The sequence below is a fragment of the Hypomesus transpacificus genome, chromosome 8 (assembly GCF_021917145.1).
Source record: "Hypomesus transpacificus isolate Combined female chromosome 8, fHypTra1, whole genome shotgun sequence".
In the NCBI taxonomy this organism is placed as follows: domain Eukaryota; kingdom Metazoa; phylum Chordata; class Actinopteri; order Osmeriformes; family Osmeridae; genus Hypomesus; species Hypomesus transpacificus.
Window position 1 is genome coordinate 5,753,529 of NC_061067.1, and position 19,339 is coordinate 5,772,867.

The following is a 19,339-nucleotide window of genomic DNA, read 5'->3' on the forward strand; positions in this document are numbered from 1 at the left end:
AACACCCAGGAACGGGTAGGATACCCGTTGTATCTGACATAGGCCTAGTTAACTGTAAAAAAAAAAAATACATGCGGATGAATGGATACGCTGCTGTAAACCTAACTGTGGTAGGTAGTTTACTGTAAACTGGGTGTGTGAGGAAGGGGTGGCACTCACTGTTAGAAACTGAACACTATTGGTGAATTGGTGATCGAGGGGGGAGAGGGGGAGAGGGGACAGAGCACCCTGCTCTTTCGAGAGCGCAGCCCCCATTGCGCCTCCTTCTCCTACCCTGGTAGGACCGTCGGAATGAGATCTTTGTAGGTTACGCCGCGGAGCTTGTATGACCCCAATATTTTGAACTGTGTTGCTTTTTTGGATTGTGAACTGAGACTTGTTTGGACGAGCGTATGCGCGCACTCTCGCATACCCCGCACAAGCAAGCACGCACACAAACAAATACAAACAAACACCACCGAACGTCCGCTGTTCCTGTTAGAGCGAGCGGAACAGACAGGTCTCGCTGTGGAAACACTGGCTCCTGGAGAGGCACAGTTACGGAGTCAACGTGAAAACAATTTGTGTATGAAAAACAAATATCCATATAAAGGGGACATAACCAATACCAGTGGACCTCGGATATGGCGGGTGTGAAGACATTCGACCTTATTGTTGGAGTTGTTTTAGTTTTACACTGTCTTGGAAATGCGCTTCAAACGACCCGAGGGGAGATAACAACAAGCGGTAAGACCCGAAATCTTGATGGTTCCAAGACCTACACAAATTATCCATACAATTTAAAAACATAGGGTAGTGAACAAATAAACCGTTTGTTGTTGTGTGGGCTTATGTTTTACGTTCATTATTATCTATTGTACATCCTAAAGTAGGTACGACAGTTGGAACACAACTCCGATTCCTAACAGAAAACCAAAATAGTCTACTCTTTGTGTGATGTCACAGGCTCACGGTCGTAACAGCCATTTCACCCGTCGCGTAAAGTAAAAGGATCATTTTGTTTTCATCATGTTTGGGATTAAACGCATATATGCAGTAAGAATGTTATAACATTCTTTGATTATTTGTATTGGTGGACCACATCAGGTGCATCCAAAAGCACACGCTAACTACCAGATCATTCTACAGTGAAATGGATGCCAATGTATTTACAATATTTGCAATGAGATTTGGAAGTAGGGGCAATGTTCATATTTTATAGGAGTATTCGAACATGTGTGTGCGGGCGCTCCCATGCATGCATCCTTTCGTGTTTTTGTGTGAGCAGGTGCGCGCGCATTAAATTGGAGAGATGGAAAGCGTTCTCGGGTCGGCAACTGATACTGGATGCTATTGTCCTCCTCTTTTATTCCAGCAGTGGATAGGTTGCCCCAAAACAGTTCGTTAAACATTCTTAGTAAATATATAGTGTTGCAAACAGGTTATATTCGAAGTTGTTTAAGTCATTGTGTACAGTACACATTCATGTCGAGATTTAGCTTTTATAAATCAGGCTCACGCCCATTGTCAAAGGTTATCCATTAATCATGGATATGTTTTTAAGAGACCGTTGCACACGGTGGTATTCTGTCAATGTGCTACACCTGGATGATACGAAAATCCTTCATCTTGAGTTACAGTAAATATTATGAATGAGAATGAACAAGATTGAATCTGGCCAAGCAGTGCCTGAGGAGCCTTAGGACTAAGGTCCCTCTCAATGCAACTGCTGTCTGCAGGACTGACTCTGTCTTATTTGATGCCAGATTAGCCCCAATGGAGAAGGAGGGAGGGAGAGAGATAAGAAGCAGGTAGGAGAGAGTTGCTTTCATCTAAGAGTGTTGACCCAGAACATCCTGTACCAGTCTGGGAGTGTCCAGTCTTGAAATTCAACACTCAGAAACATAGCAATGAATAACCACCGTTTTAGAAGGAAAGAGGGAGAGCTAGAGAGGGTAGGGGGCGTGGGAGAGGGGGGAGGGACTGGGGATAGGGGGTGGGTGAAGAGGGAGAAGTATGTTTGTTCACATGCTGATGATGTGTCAGCCCTGTTCACAGGCACTGTCGTCAGGGACTCCATTCTACCCTCCCTGGGTTCCAGTGAGTGGTTCCATGTTTTGTCAGGGTTCTGGACTTGCTCCAGACTGGTTCTGTGACACCCGGAGAACATCATGCCAACATGGGTTGTGTCTTCATAGTCCTGGCTTTGTTTCTAGGAGGATTGGTGGGGACATGTAATGTTATATGGCATAGTGTTTCAAGAAATGGACTCTGTGACAGGGATTGTGTGTGTATGTGTTAGATGGGGCCAAGGTGTTTGGAGTGTTTGGAGTATGTATAGTACTGTATTTGATTAGAGGGAATAAACACAGCCAGTTCGGCAGAGAGGGAGGAAAGAAAGAGACGGAGAAAGAGAGAACAATAATTAGGCACGCCCACAGACACACACACTCACGCATTTTGTTATCTTTACTGCGCTATTGACAGGTACTTTGTCTCTCTTTATGGACCTAATCCATCTCACTTGGCAAGCGGTGGATCAGCCAGTGACAGTGCTGTGAGAGGATAATAAAGAGCTCATGTTACAGGACAGATCCTGGTTTTGCTGCTCCTCCTGCCAGTCCTTCACCACACTGTTCAGGTTAGGAGGACTGGCATGATCATGCTACTCCAACCAGTGTCCTTCAGTAGGTTCACATATGAAAGTGCCACAATTCCCACCATCACTATTCTGATTTAAAGTTCTCAGACCAAGACTATCTCCAGTTAACTCCAAGACTATCTGGAGGCCCCTCCCTGTCCTTGTCGGTGGATGTGATGAACTCTGAGTTCCACATAGAGAGGATGACCCCCCCTCCCCGGAGCCGTATGTGGGACAATATTTTTAGATTCCATCTTCTAGGTGAAGTGCTTTCCTCGTCATGGGTTACGACATGCACTATTTTGGGGCTGGGTGAAGAGGAGGAGTGTGTCCTCTCGTTTGGCTCCCAGGGGGGGGTGTTCTTACCAGCACATGGTACCTCACAGAGGTGAGGTATCTCCAGTCTGCTGGCACCTCTGGGATTGGTTGGTCTGGTGAAGCACTCGCTTGCACAAACACTGTCACTGGCTCTCCCATTGACTGGGATCCACAGCTGTAAAGGATTTGGAGATGGGGAGAGATGAGATTGTCTCACTACATACAGCCAGATGTGTGTGTGTGTTTAACAGTACAGTATGCAGATGTGTATTGTGGGCATACGCAGCCACACACACACCTCACATACATGCCTGTCTCATAGTTACCAGTTAGACTGGCTGTTGTGTACATTTGGGCGAAAACATCCGGTGATCTAAACGCTCCCAATCTACCCCTACCCCATTCTTTGTGACCATCTATGGCTGACGTCAGCAGCAAGCTCGGTTCATTTTTCACCCTGATTGTGCCTCCAAGCGAGAGACAGGCGACGTCACAACGCTCTCTCCTTCTCCCTGCTTGCCCTGTGGAGCGGTGAGGTCGGGTTTTAAACTGCTGTGTTCGGGGCTGCTAATGTGCTAGGGTTGTGGTTTTCTGTGGAATGTCCCTGAGTCATGGACAGCTATGTCTGTGTTGGAGACTGTACCATGGTGTGCCGTGACTGAGGCTGTGTTGTTCTGGGCTGAGCAGCACTGGGCTGGGTGGGTTCTGTGGTAGACAGAAGGTTAACATGGACAGGTGCTGAGAGCCTGGCGATGGTCGTGTGGGCCAGTTCTCCATCGATCAAAATGGCAGGAGCCGCCTCGGTACTGGACTGTATGCAGACGCACACAGGTGTGCACGCTGCACATGCACACTGTACACACAGACACACACACACATACACACACACAATCACAGTAACTCACCAAGACCAAGATACAGTTCACGTATGTTTGCACCTAGACACAAACTGTATGCTCAATGCACAGCTTGTTAGATTCAACCTTCAAAGGGTTTGCCCTTCATGACTAAGATAGTCTGCTTTCTCTCTGTCCTGGCTTGGTTCTCCTTCATGACTAGGCAGGTTATCATCAGGGGCCTGTTTCACAAAGAGGCCTGTCTGTTCTCCACAGAGGGGAAGAGATTCAGCTGAGTTTAGGGAGGGGAGAGGAGGGGCTTACGGTCAGTGTGTGAGCCTTCTTGGAATCCACTACCCCCCCTCCTTCTGACACTGCACATTCTAGAATGCACAGAAGGAGCCGGCCTCTTTATTGGCTGTCTGAATGACCTGCTGAAAGAAGCTGCCATGAATGGATGACGGGGGCTGGATGATGGTCTGTGGAGGGCGGCGGGGGAGCGGGAGGGGGCGATGGTGCGGCAGAACATTGTCCTGCCCCCGCCCCCCTCCCATGCAGGGATGAGAGGTGGGGGTAGCTGGGGGTGGGGGGGCACACGGCAGCCACCAAGCTCTCACGTTAGTCACACCCTGGAACCTGTCATCCTGTGCCCACCCCTTCACTCTGAGGAGGACCCACAACTGTGTGTGTGTGTTTGTGTGTGTGTGTGTGGAAAGGGTATGAGTAGGGGGGGTGCATTGGGCAGGGGGCAGGGGCAGAGTAGAAGGTTCAATAGCCCCAGAGACAAAGAGACGAGGCCGCTAGTTAATGAAAGCCAGCACAGTTAAGCTGCTCTTTATCCACCCCGCTATTGTCTTTCACATGAGCCTGAAGACCTTTCTCCTCCACCTGCAGTTTTTAATTCAGCAGGGTCACTGAGCTTCTACCAGCCTCTGCTTTAGGAGGGGGGGGGGCTTTCTCTTCTAAGGTTGTGTTTATTAGATTAAAATCACTTAGGAACTTAAGTGATTATTAGGGTCTGTCAAAGGAGCACACACTGAAGATTGGAGATGGCTTTTTTTCTTGAGGGACTTACATGTGAAGGAGCTTAACTGATTGCAGGGTTTTCTATGTGAGAGGGAGGGAGGGGGGAGGGAGTGTAGTGTTATCTATGTGAGAGGGAGGGAGAGAGAAAGGGAAAGGTATTTTCATTCTCCATGCATTCACATAACTCCTCAGCTCTGCCAGGTGGGGAAGAGGTGATTTGATAAGTGTGTGGACAGTGTCCGTACCCAGGTTGCTGTATTATCTAGAGTCTGGCTGACTGTCCAGCTGGGCAGCAGTGAGTAGGAGAGTCCAAAAAGAGAAAAAGATCAATTGTGTTTTTGAAGTTCGAGCATTTTCAGCTTCCTTTTTGCCTGCAGGGGAGAGTGTCTGATGATCAAAATCGTAGATTGGGTATTTGGAGAAAATGTTCCATCCCTGGCTGCCTTCACATCCAGGGAATAGACTCTGGACTATCACAAGGTGTCATCCACTACACCTGACAGTTTAGGGATTTCATATGTTTTGTATGAGATGCCAGCAGAGGTTGATGTCGTTTGGTGTGAGTGTGATACACCAGTTGGCGATGAAGACTGTCTGGGAGTCTGTCCAGGTGGGGGGTCAAGGAATCTGTTAACCCCTGACACACACACACACACACCCTGCCTTCAACAGGCTTGACACCCACAGCCAGGTGGGCGGAAGGAACCTTTGTCCCAGACCAGGCTGTGTCACTCAGTGGGGCTGACAACATGTTGCTACACGTCCATCTGCATGCATGTGTATGTTTGTGTCTGTAATAAAGAAGACAGGAGAGACAGAAACAGAGAGAAGTGATAAAAGGTAAGGCAAAATAAATAGAGAGAGAGAAAAGGAGAGATGAGGAGAATAGTATTTCTTTTGTTATGGTTTGTATTCATGTATCTCGTGATCTCCCTTTGCTCTGTATTTTGTTTGATCTTCCGTGTCTTCTGTAGTTTCCTGTACAAATGAACAGGATTTACACAGCCCCAAACTCAACCCGGATTTTACAATATGCATATTATGCTTTCAAACCCACCAATCCAACATTCCTTTCAACCTATTTATTTTCTCTCTCATTGTGACATTGGATGCAGGCTGCCAGTAAAAATACAGACAAGTTTAAGAGGCTTTGTTTCCAGAAGCTTCATAAGATGTCCACAGTCTCACATTCATGTGGCGTTGTCATCACTGCTGGAATCATGACATCTTCTTGTTTACTGCAGCTTACAAACGTGCCTGCTGTATGCTGGCATCTCTTTACTGTGTCACGGTAAAAAGGTGTTTTAAACCTGCAAACAAGTTCAAGCAAGCACTGAAGCTGATTCCTGGCTTCTCTACATATTCACTCTACATATCTAGCTCTCATTCTCCCCCTCTGTCCAACAGCCCAGTGTTTCTCTGTTTGTTCTCTGGGACATGAAGAGCATGTCCTGGTCCATGTGTCTCTCTCGTTCCCTCCACTCCAAACTCCTCCTGACATGTAACAACCAGGTCCTGCAGCAACGGAACACTGACAGCTCAACTCAGCCTCATGGGACTTTGTTTGTTTCTAAATGTTGTGGGCATGGGCCACATGCACATTTCGGGTTAGAATAGAGGGATTAACTCAAGGTTTAGATTTAAAAAGACAATCTCTTGGGTTGGTGAGTTTTGGTACACTATTGTTGTTAGTCATGACAAGCCATAGAGAGATATACCCCCACAATTGTGAGTCATCCAGAACTGGGGAGAATGAGTACTGAAAGGAAAATTACCATGGATTGTGAAAGAGAGAGCAGTATTTGGAGGAACTGAGATCTGACTGACAGACTGGCTGACTGACTGACTGACTGACTGGCTGGCTGGTTCTGGGTCAGCTCTCAGACACCTGCTGTCTTCCAGCTGTCATGTCCCAGTGGAGACAAAGTCTGGAGAGTGGGGAGCTCCTCCCACTCTGGTTACACAGGAAGAGAGATTTCCTCGGAATACTAACTTTGAGTTTAGACTGTACCTGTAAAGACAAAAGGCTGGAAATCTCTATGACTTCAGAGACCATCAGATATTCCTCCTTACTCTCCTCAGAGACCCAGTGATTATTTTGTAAGGATATCTGAGGTTGTTATGCTTACCTGGCGGAACATTCTTTATGACTCAGTGGGGGATGAATATCAAACGGGGTAGCACAACTGTGATGGGAATCAACAAGGGTTTCTGGTGAAGTGTGTCTGGTTGCTTTTAACTTTAAGTATTCAGGCGTCTCTGTAGCTGTGTCTGGCTGGGAGGGATTTTGGAGCTGATCTCACACAGACTGCCAACAACAAAGGCGAATGGTAGCCCTGTGTCTGTGTGAGGACGAATTGTAGCCGTTGGCAGTTCTACTCAGGTAACCGGAGACTTACAGAGGCTGTTTTAATTCAGTGGAATGCCCTGCAGCCAGCCTGCCAATTAATTGTATTTCACAGAAAGACGTACAGCTGGACAAAAACAGTAGCCCCCATCTTCCTTCCTAGCATTTCACACACAGTGATTCAGACGCCACAGCTTTTTTTGTTTTATGAGCACAGTTAGATTTGACATGCTAGTTGAACTCAGTGATTTGGGAGAGGTTGAACAATAATGTGCCATTGTAATTTTGGAATTGTTCAGTGTGTGATGTGTTTTATGTCATTGGACCTGACTGTGTGGTGGTTAGAAACGAGGACAGGAACCTTCGAAGGTTGCTTTATGGTTAAAGAATGACCTGTTAACCTTTACATCACCTGACAGAATGAATTTGAATATGCCTGGGTGAAGTTAGAGGAAGGCTTACTCATAGTCCCTTCTGAACTACAGATTGTATTTGTCTTCCTGGCAGACACCTGGCTGACCAGTCTAGTCTGTAGTCTCGTACTCAGTGCAACTCAACACCTGAGAACCAGAGCACTCGATGTCTCAACTTGTGCGTTCATCCTCCTAAAGAGTTAGGTCCCATCTAGTACTTCCCTCGGGCTTATTGCTGCTGCCCAGGGGATTCCAGGGGTCTAACTACAAGACGTGTGGCTACCATTGACAAGTTCATTTTTGTCTTTGCTCTGGTAAACATGGGTTTACTCTGGGTGGGTCTCTATTTGAAGTTGATGTGACAGCAAGGTTCTCAGGTGGGGCTCCACACACTCATTTCTTCACAATAGTGTAATTGACTCTCATTAACCAGCTTTTGTACAATTTACCCCAGATGACAGTAATTGGATGCTGAGTGAATTAATGATGGCAGTTTAATTAGAGTGGTTTGTTTGTTCCACCGTGTCCCACTCATGGCTGGATCCTCGTCCCAAAGAATGGTTGTGGTGGGTGGTGACATGACGTCACACACACCCTGTCCCCCACAAATATCACAGGGGCCCGGTGGAGATGGAAGCATAAAAGTTCCCCTGTCTCCCTGGAGGGACGGGGACGGGGGGCTGTGCTGTCTCTTAACAGGCTGGTGGAGCTGTCGAGCCCTGGGGGACATGAGTGTCTGGCTAAGGTGAGGGGTGCCAGGTATTGATTAAGTGTCTGGCTCCCCAACCACCCCCCCCCCCACACACACACACACACACTTCCCCAGATGGGTGAGGTGGCACAGTTACCAACGCATTGTGCTTAATCCCAGTCCGGAACTCGCTCAATGCCAACTCAACACTCTTGCCTCACATCCAAGAATGCCATCAATAAAGACTAGCAGCCAGTTCATCAATTCCTCATCTTTGTTTTGTTTTGTGATCCTGAGTTTGAAGTACAGCTTGTGTTGTGGAGCAGGCAGCCATCACTCTACAGGGCTGTCTGGAGCTGTGATGGATGCGCTGCGTGTCGAACTTATTGACTCGATTGAAATCGAACAAGCTGTGATGAGAATAAACAACAATGAATTATTTGACATTATTTGCAAAGCCAAGTGAAGTTTTGTGAATATAAAAACATTTATTTTTATTTTGTGGGAAGGGGGGGGGGATATTGGCACCAGGTTCCCTGCTGTGCAGGGTTTTTTCACTTGCCAGATGTGGGGCCGCATGCAGGGTGGAAGTTATGAGTAATTTTGAAGCAGTTTTCTATGTGACTTGGTGGAACAGCATGAATCTGATATTGTAGAGGAACATCAAGACATGCTGAGGAAGAATACAGTTTTATTGTTAGAAAATGATTGCTGCTAATGTTCAACATTCACAAACTGAATAGACACATGGCCATGTGGCTTGTTAAAAAGTTGAGCCCCCACGGTGGCATTGACTGAGTGTGTGTGTGCAGGTCTGTGAGTTAGTGTGTGTCTGTGAGTGTGTGTGTGAGTGAGTGTGAGTGAGTGTGTGTTAGATATTACTAAACACTTCACAGCTGCCAGGTGTTGATGGTGCATGAGAGATAAACAGAAGGGATGGGTGGGTTATTTTTGGATGATCGTTAGAAAGAGAATGAGATGGATATAAGGAGAGATGGGAAGATGAGAGGAAGAATACAAATGGTCGAAGAGTGATATGAGGTAATGAGGCCTTTCCTAAGGTTCCTCTTAAGAGGATACGATCTAGGTGACATCGCTGATGTAATCATGTAGGCATGAATGAGAAAAGTATAAAAGAGAACTTCAGATATAACCTATTTTTCCCTCTGTCTCCAGTAAACATTGTGACAAAAATCAAATCCACAGTTACATAGAAAATGAACATGAACTTCATCACCTCTGATCCTCTCGTCTTATTCTCCATCGTTCCCCACGGTCTGTGATCAACACCCCGGGGTGTTAGAGTGGTGGTTCTAGTCCATGGTTCGGTTCCTTGGCTCTCTATGTGAATGTGATTAGGAGTTCTGCTTTCCGTTTCCCCGGTTTCCTGAGTTAACGTTCCTGTGTCACATGTGATTAGATGGAGCGGCCTAATGATCGGCCACTCCTGCTGTTCTCTGTAGGGGAGAGGGGATGTGTTTTTAATGAGCTGGAGGAGTCTGGAGGAGTCTGGAGGACTGGATCGCTCCACAGCTGAGGACACAGGCTGGAGGATTGGACTCTCTTTCTTCATGATTTCTCTCTCTGTCTCTGTCTCTCTCTCGGAAGGGCCGTTCGGTCTCTGCTGGGGTTTTGCAGGGGGGCGGGGGTTCAAATTGAAGAACCACGAAAATTAACACATGCTAAGGAATCATGGCTGCTGGTTCTCCTTCTTAGTCTCATCGCTAATTGCATTTAAAGATCTGTACAATAAGTAAATAATACTCTCTCTCCTCCTTGGTGCTGTGTCTTAATCTCTAGGGGAACTTTCATTATCAGCCCAGAGGTGGTTGAGCAGGTACTTTGGGGCCTCACTAATCCTTCTCATTGCCAATCCATGCACTTTGTCACGACTGCCTATTTTTTTTATAGGATCATAACGAGGTGATAAACCAAATTGCAGTGTGGGTATTTTGGCCCCCTCCTACTGTAGCTCCAGACATGGTGTGTGTAGGTAAGACACCTGAGCTGGCACAGTCAGCTTTTATGGGATATTATATTCACTGTGTTCGACAAAGTGCTGCGCGTGACTCTGCAAGCGTTCCGGAGATTTCCAAGCAGTAAAGAAAAGGCCGCTCTTGTCCTCCTCCTCCTTTTTTCCCTGGTTGGTTAGATGTGTGGGCCAAAAGGAGACGGCTGATTTAACACGAAGCGATAGCTCGATACCCGAGCATGTCACTGCCTTGAACTCTGACCCTGAACTCTGACCCTGAGCTTGGGTTGTAAAATGCCCCCCCCCCCAGCTTTCTGACACCACAGCCTCCTGAGACCACAAACACACAAACACACACACACAAACATAATGGAGAAATCAAGCACCAGATAGATACTGAAAAGTGGACACACTTGTCAGATGAGAGTTGAACTGGTCAAACAAACAAATGGAGAAATAAATTGGTGAACAAATACATGTCTATGATTGACACGTGAACTAAACGGTCTCTGGAAGATATGATGCTTTGTTCACATACTGATAATCCTTCATGTTCAGGATGAACTCCAAGAACAGTGATTTTCCACCATGTTCAGAGGGAGATAAAGCAGCACCTCTGCTCGTCATGTTTTACTTTTTCAAACTGTCTTTTATTATTTCATCAAAAAATAAATATGCTTGCATACTGCCCTCTGTGAGGGAGCTTAGAACCCTCATCCCTTAAATCTTATGATCTCGTTTTCCAAACTGGCTTATTAAATATTTTGAACACAATTCTTCTTTATTATTTAGGACATAAAAATCTTTAATGGGTCACTTTATTATTGTTCATGGCTGAGATTTCTTTTTCGATGAGGTGGAAGTGTGGGCTTTTATTCAGTGCACATCTTGTGGACGGGGTCCAAGCTGTAATAGATGGAGAACCACAGAGACTGGGGCATACATTGTCATAACTGGCTGGTTCTCTGCTCCCAAGAGGTTAGTTGGTCCTAAAACAGTGACTTGAGGCCTCTGATCACTCATGCACTTTGCTATGATAGCTTGTATTTTATAGTGTCACACAGAGGTGTTAAATCACTTTCACTGTGAGTAGATGATGCTGTCACCTCCTAGCCTCAGTCCTGGTGTTTGTGTCTGGTGGCAGATTTGCAGTGACAAGCCCCAGCCTGGACATGACAGGCTGCACATGCATCCTGATATGAGAGCACAATCCCTCTGACAGCCAGGTAATGGAAGGGGGTCTCTGCCTCAGTGACACCTCGGCCGGGTGCACGCAAGAAAAAAAGGATTGCTGAGTGATTGGCAGGAAAAATTGGGACCCTGTCCGTTCTGTCTGTCTGTGTGTCTGTCGTTACATCAGACAGGTGAGGGAAAAGACAGGTGCAAGGCGCTGTTTAAAGACCGCATATGCCCTGAGGTGTGCAGTTACTGGAGAGGAACTTCCTCTGAGTAGTGAAGGTCCTGGTGTTCCCCATAAAGTAGACAAGTGATAAAGGACTGGAGGGATGGAGGGCTGGAGGGCTGGAGGGATGGAGGAATGGAGGGCTGGAGGGATGGAGGGATGGAGGGCTGGATGGATGGAGGGATGGAGGGCTGGAGGGCTGGAGGGCTGGATGGATGGAGGGATGGATGGATGGATGGAGGGATGGAGGAATGGAGGGCTGGAGGACTGGAGGGCTGGATGGATGGAGGGATGGATGGATGGAGGGCTGGAGGGATGGAGGGATGGAGGGCTGGATGGATGGAGGGATGGAGGGATGGATGGATGGAGGACTGGATGGATGAAGGGATGGAGGGATGGAGGGATGGAGGGCTGGAGGGATGGCGATTCCTGATAGGACAACACAGTGTGAAGGAAAACAGGTCCTGTCTCGGAAAGAAGACGGTAAACACTGAAAAACTGAAAGGGGGGAGGGGGAGATATAAATTGCCCCTGGTTAACCTATTTAACCTTGAAGTCAACCAGCCAACTGACAAAAGGAGATGGTCTCAACTGATGTTTTGTGGTGTGGCTGATGGACAGGCGCCCTTTGCCTGGGAAATGGGCAGGGAAGAGAATACACAATAATCAAATCAAGTCAAATCCCATCTTTTTGTTCGTCGGATTCTCTCTTGTCACACCCTAAGCTCTGTCATTTTTTCTCTCTTCATTTTTTTTCTCTCTTAAACCTCTCTCCCTCTCCGGTTTTTGTCCAATTTTTTCCTTTCTTTTTTGCTGTCTCTGTCGCTCGTCATTTCCCCTCTCCCAACACTCCTTGTCACGCACCCTGAGGTTTAAACTCACCACAGTTCTTCGGGGATGGCTGGTTGTCTTTCCTTCCCCTTTCTGCTCGTTTCTCTCCTTGCCTCTCCCCTGTTCTCCTCCTCTTCTCCGCCAGATGTGAATGCTTTACTGAGTCATTAAAAGCTTCTGCCCAAGCTGTTTTCTCTCTGGCACTGTAAAACCTCAGCCTTGTAGCTCAGGAATGTATTCATTCACAGATTTTTGTTTAACAAGGAAGAGTATACTCGTGCCGGCATGTATGTGTCTGTTTGTGTGAGTTACACAGCAACACAACAAAATCCAACCTTGCTCAAAATATTACTACATGAATATTGCCTTCCAAACAACAACAAGAACAAAAGCATACTGCATATGTACAGTAACTGTCTATTAATCGAAGTCTGCTAATTATATAACATGAAAATCTCAGGAAGAAGATTTTAGTATATAAGTATGAGGTAACAGTATCAAGATAGGCCGTGTTCTGACCTATTTCAGTACAGACAGAGCTGATTTCCCATGACACAGTTCAGCTGACAGGTAACAGGTAGCGAAGCTCATAGACAGAAAGCCATTGCCACTGCTCTAAGATGACTTTAATACTGTAAGAAGACAGTGCAGAAAATACGTGGAAGCGACATTCAAAAGTGTTCTATGATATTTCCCCAGATAGGATAACCCTAACCTAACCCTCTGTGATTGGTTAGATAGCGTTTCACAGCAGAGTGGACCTTGATAACACCCCCCAACCCTTTACTTCATCATCAACTTCTGGAGCTGGAGAGGTGTGTCCACTGCCAGACAAGGGCTCTCTGTTACTGAACTTTTGTCGGAGTAGTGTTACATGACTGGACTTCACTGTGCTGCCTTCGCTTGTCTAGACGTTTTATCCATCAGGAGGTCAGAAAGAGGGTGGAATGATCTCTTCCTCCGGGTTCCCATGCTGTCCGGTTCTTAGTGTGTCTGAGTCAGGGAGCGAAAGGACTGCACTGGGAGTTGGGACTCACAACACTTTCATTGCTATGGTATTTTATTAATGTGTCGTTATCTTTAGGGGCTATCTGGATGCTTTTGCCTCACATTGTTTCTGAAACCCTGTATGTCTGTATTAAATGTTCTCTCATCTTGTTTTGTGTGTTCTCCCCTCCTTTCTGGACTGGCATCCATGCCTGTGCCATGGGCCAAGCAGCAATGGCAGAGTGCCTAGCAGAAAGGCACCAATGAGACACATTTACATTTAGTCATTTAGCAGACGCTCTTATCCAGAGCGACTTACAGTAAGTACAGGGACTTTCCCCCCGAGGCAAGTAGGGTGAAGTGCCTTGCCCAAGGACACAACGTCATTTGGCACAGCCGGGCATCGAACCAGCGACCTTCTGATTACTAGCCCGATTCCCTGACCGCTCAGCCATCTGACTCTACGCACTCATTAGACATCTGGGGCTGGTAAATAAAGGTGGTCGGGGTTCAAGGAGCCTGAGAGTGCCAGGGACCATCCATTTTTCTACTGGAAGAACTACTGGAGGAACTGAGTATCTTCCATCCCCCTGCATTCATCACCAAGAGAGAAGGCAACTACCTTCCCAGCGTCTCTTGAAAAACAGAACAATATAAAGAGAGGAGCAAACAGAATGACCGGAAGGATGTTATGGGGACAGAAGGGTTTTTGAAACCTTTCTGGTCCTGTGTTTCCACTGGCCACTCCCACACAGTTCTAGCTGAGTGTATTGTTCTAATGAAATCCCCATCAGTGCAACTTTGCTCACTAGCTGTGAGACAAACTGCTCCATCCCTCCAATAGACTGTCGTTCCTTCCAGCAAGAATTCAAACACATGTTTGGAGGAGATCAATACTGTTATTAAGGGGATGCTGCCTCCAGTCAACTCTCAAAAAAACTTTTATTGAAGTACATTTAATTGGAGTGGAGTGTTTGAAGGTCCTGGAGATATGATTCAGAGTGGGGCAATGTGGGTGTGGCTAATGATATCCCTCCGTCACAGGCAGACGCCTGTCAACACTGACATGCAAGGGGGAGGGGTACATGTCAACACTGCTGAATGTCTCGTCTTTTGCTTGAGTCAGCACGTTACAACTTACAAGGAGGATTGTTGTCCTTCTTTACCCTTGTGAGTGTTCACACACGGTGTCCCTGTGAAGTGATGTCATCATTGTGGGACAGGTTTTTTAGAGGTTTTACTCTATGGGACTTGGTGGAGAGAGAACGAGAGAGAGAGAGATAGAAAAGGAGAGAAGACACATGAAATGAGCAGTGACTGACATTTACATGCACTCACGTTGCTCCTTTAGTTTGATTAAGAAGATAATTAAGGAGCCACGTTGCATTGATCTGAAACTCGAGATAATGAGATGAGCTATCACTCAATGACCAATTAGATCACGGCAATTTACTGCAATCTTTGTGGAGATGTTATTCCACAGCTTTTTTTAGTAAAGCCAAATGAATTAATTCCGCGTCATTTGATGTGGCTTTTTTTCCTTTCCGCAAAGAGTGTAAAAGTGTGTGAAAGTTAATATTTTGTAGATCATTAATTCAATTGTCTGGATGAGGCTTACACTTTTAGTAAGCGTCTGTTCAAGAGGTTCCGACGCTTTGAAAGCTCGTCAGTTGACAGACAGGCGGGAAAGAGGAGAGCATTTGTTCCGTGAGCGGAGAACACTAGTGCAGCTTAATAAACCTTTTCTCGCACAGAGAGGAAGGATTCACGAGGTAATCAATGTGCGATACAATCGAACAATGCAAATATGGACAGGAACCCATTTCCTGTGTGCTCAATGTGGAAGGAAAGTGTTGGTATCTTCCTTTCTCTGACGCTAAGCTACACTAAGATAAGCTGACTTTCGACACATAAACACATCCAAAGTGGTTTGTAGTCGACTACATAATTAAACAGCCATCCACTGGTGAGTCTTCTGCAGTACTTTGTGGTCATGTTTCCAGTGAGGGTCAAGGCGTTTCCCATGAGCTGTCACCAATGCTGATATCAAGAGGGCGGCTGAAGTCAACACTGCTAAAGAGAAATGGTGTCGTGATCAACATTTATTAGTCATCCGAAGGTGGACTGAGCTTGGCTATTGATGAATTGCACCCAGTCACAGAGGTTAAAGCTACAAATAATCCTGCAAATATTCCGTTAGTATTTGGCCTAAAGTGATAAAGCAAGAGAAGGAGCAGGATGCCACCATGGGTCCACGCAGGCAGATCATTTCTGAGTGGTAGTTCCAGGTTGGTCCCAAGATCCTTCTCTCTGCTGGCTCAGAGGCTGGTATTCTCTCTCTCTCTCTCTCTCTCTCTCTCTCTCTCTCTCTCTCTCTCTCTCTCTCTCTCTCTCTCTCTCTCTCTGTCTATATCTCTCTCTCTGTCTAGGTCTCTCTCTCTCTGTCTCGCTCTCTCTGTCTATGTCTCTGTCTCTCTCTCTGTGTATTGCTCTCGCTCTCGCTGTTTCTCCTGCTCTCTCTCTCTCTACCTACATGGATGTCTCTGTGTTTGCTCCTGTAAACGGGAGGCTTACTGATGGCGGCGGTCTCATTACTGTAAAGTCTATCTGCTCTTTACCATGCTGCAGACATGACTGAACTAGAAGCTTTATTGGAGGCGTTGTGGAGGGTGAACACACAGATGACAGACAACAGCAGATGGAGAGAAGACAACTGTGACATTGAACTGGTTTTAGTAAAGCTATATTTGCTCTGCTTTTCAGACTTTATTTTGCATCTTAGTCATGGTACAGTATATCCATCTTAGTCATGGTACAGTATATTCATCTTAGTCATGGTACAGTATATTCATCTTAGTCATGGGACAGTATATTCATCTTAGTCATGGTACAGTATATTCACGGGTCCAAAGTCATATGAGGCTTCTAACATGGAAGATGATTGATCATGATAGAACTGGACTTACCTGTTTGGCGCCTTTGTGTTAAATCTTCTGCAGGGAAAGCAGTGAGTGTATGTGTATATGGCGGGTGAGAGTTTTCAGGCTCTGGTGTGGACAGTGGTGAGAGGCTCCCTGATGCTGAGGGATTAGCAATTAGGATGAGGTCAGGCCACAGGGTCTTCTCTGGGCCTCTCACACACTCGCTCAATCAATCTCCAGATACACATTCAAACACACACACACGCCTCAGGGATGTATCATAGTCTAAATCAATCTCCAGTTGGATGGCTACCGGCTTAGAAATCATCTGTTCATGGGTCATTCTTTGCCGATAAAATAAAAAATAGATTCACACAGTGTTCAGCTAGGCATTCATGTTGGCCAAACTGTCCATGTTGATGAGGTAGCTGATAGGCCCTCTGAGCACACCATAGAGAAAATGTCAGCTCTTAGAGGTTGTAATCATGTTTACGCCATACAGCTATCAAAGTTGAAAGAAAAGGACATGATTGTTTTTAAAACTCACACTGTACTGATTCACACCATCACACACACAAACACAGGCAATTTCTGTGCAGGGGTGTGTCGGAGTGGATCTGGGCTTTTGTGCCCGTAAACCCAGACCATTGAGAGACTCAGTGGCTCTGATTTGCCCATTTCCAATTTTAGGCTCTACTAAGCAAGTTCTCTCAAGACAGTGGAACACAGAGATGGAAGAGCCAGCTCAGATGAGATATGCAGTGAGTGTACTAGAGCTGTGCTTTCATGAGAAAATACCTTATCATATGCAGCGAGTTACAGTACACCGACCATCACTGCGTTTACTGTTCCTTTAGACCTCCCGCAGTGAGAAGACTCGGTTTTGTACAGTAGGTCTTTCTATCTTTCGCTGGAATTAGACCAGGCTTCTAGACTGGATGAGCTGTTCTTCTGTCTCACTGTGGAATGATAAGCAGGCCTGGGTCCTGTACTCTGTCCCCCAAAATCCTGAAACATAAGACACACCCTTTCCCCTTTGTTTTTCCCCATTCCCCCTGCACCGCCTGTCTGAAATACAGAATGTCCTAGGCTGTGTGTCATTCAGCCAGTGCAGAGCACTGTACCACACACTTTTCTTTGTTATCCAACTCTATCTTCCTTTTTGGGTGTCCTGTGTCACCAGCTTATGAAGTGATGATGACATCCAGAGAGCCGTCTGGGGACAGAAGACGCTCTGTGGTTTCTCCCCGGGCTTGAGACCCTGTGTTTTAGGCCGTTCATCATGTGCTTGAGATTAAGGACCACAAATATAGGTTTTGATTGATTGTTTGTGTTGTTTTTTTGACATGTTTGTTAAAGAAAAGTGGAAAATGTACTTTTTACAAGGCCTAGTCTAAATTTACTCAGCTTTTAGACAATTTAAGTGTGTCGATGTTTAGATATATTCGTGGAGATTCACTGTAATCTGGACCTGGAACTAATTCCTTCTCCTCTCTTTCTTACTCCCTTTCTTGTCTCCTCTCTCTTCTCCACTTTCCCCTCCCCTACTCATCTGTACATCCGTCTCTCCCCATCTCTCTTCATCTGGTCAGGGTATCTCGAGGGCAGAGCGTGAACACAACATTAGTCTCTATCTAATTACCACCCCCCCATTCCCTTCCTCTGGCTTCCATGTGAATGTAATTAACACTTTGAAAGCAAAGAAGATTGTTTTTTATTTATGGCCCTTTTTCACACCTCATTTTCTTGGGGGAGGAAGGGGGGGGGGGGGTAACAGGACAGCTACAAACCTGTCAGAGGATGGCAAAGATAACTGTCTTACTCCCTTCTTTGAAGCGGCAAGGTATTCGGGGCCGATGAATCATCTTGTGTGTAATGTACCACCAGCCTGTTGAATTTGTCTACATATTGGGAAATACAAAGTGCAAATGTGTCCTTTTGGGTTAACGTGACATGAAATGGACAAATTGTCGACTACCCGAAGCAACCATTTGCGTTTCCCTGTTTGCAGTCTTGGCTCGTACATCTGCAGATGCCAGGGATACACAGTCTTGCTTGCCTTCATTTGGAGAGATGGGACTAATTGTTGGCTAAATACAATGTCTAGAGTAATACTGTGGAGCATGACAGCTAGTAATACTAGGGATGGGCAGGGAGAGGGAGGGAGAGTGAAGGGGATTGAGGGAGGGAGGTTGATTTTCATTCTGTGGGAGTGTGTTATATCCCTGGACTACACTGTTTTGACAGTACAGTGAAGACTGCAGCCAGAACATCCCCAGTAATACCCTAAACTCCTTCCACAGGGATATACAACACGAGCGTGTTCTGCGTGTGCGTATGTTTGTGTGTGTATGTGTGTGTGTTTGCACCGATATGTGTCCCACTACCCTGTGTTCTGTCTGTCTCGTCCGGACAGGTGCTGTCTCTCCTCTAGTCGTGTCATTGAGTTCACCTGGAACTATAATAACAGCCTGGGTTTTACTGCAGACAGCCGCGGCAGAGGAGCGTGCTGGAGCAGGTTGGAGAGGCACACTTTCTTCCTGTTAATGATAGTTCCCCTACGTTTGGGAGGTTCTCCTAAAGAGACGGTTGGGCCTCCATTTATGTTTGATGTTAGCCTGCAGTATCAGTCTACAACACAGCATTTACAAGTTTAATAAAGCACCAATAAGAATGGATTATCTTTTCAGAGGGGTGATGCTAGAATTATCCAACTGATTTCTCACAGTGGGCCAAAGTAACGTTATTGACCTGATTCATATTGCTTGTTTCATTAATTGCACAGCAGTCCCAGCCTGGTCGCCGTATCACCTCAGAGCGAACAGGAAGAGAGGTGTTAGCAGACCTGCAGTCAGCCTCTCACTGCGCTGCCATAGATCTCCTGCCTCATCTGTCGTCTCACAGGTGATCTGAGAGCCGATCCTGGCAGCAGCTGCCATCTGCACTGGAAAGTCTTTAGTAACACATCATTCTCA

General features: G+C 46.3%; 1 protein-coding gene across 2 annotated transcripts in view; it reads left to right on the plus strand.

The window, feature by feature from the left end:
* The first annotated feature begins 203 nt into the window (after positions 1–203).
* plxdc2b (plexin domain containing 2b) overlaps positions 204–19,339 on the plus strand; it is a 59,303-nt gene continuing 40,167 nt past the window's right edge. The window contains exon 1 of one of the 2 annotated variants that reach the window (XM_047023696.1): positions 204–726. In XM_047023696.1, coding sequence (XP_046879652.1) covers positions 624–726 — 103 coding nt within the window. In that variant the 5' untranslated portion in view covers positions 204–623. Of the gene's footprint in view, positions 727–19,183; positions 19,269–19,339 lie in introns of those variants that run through there. The other variant, XM_047023697.1, reaches the window with a different exon arrangement.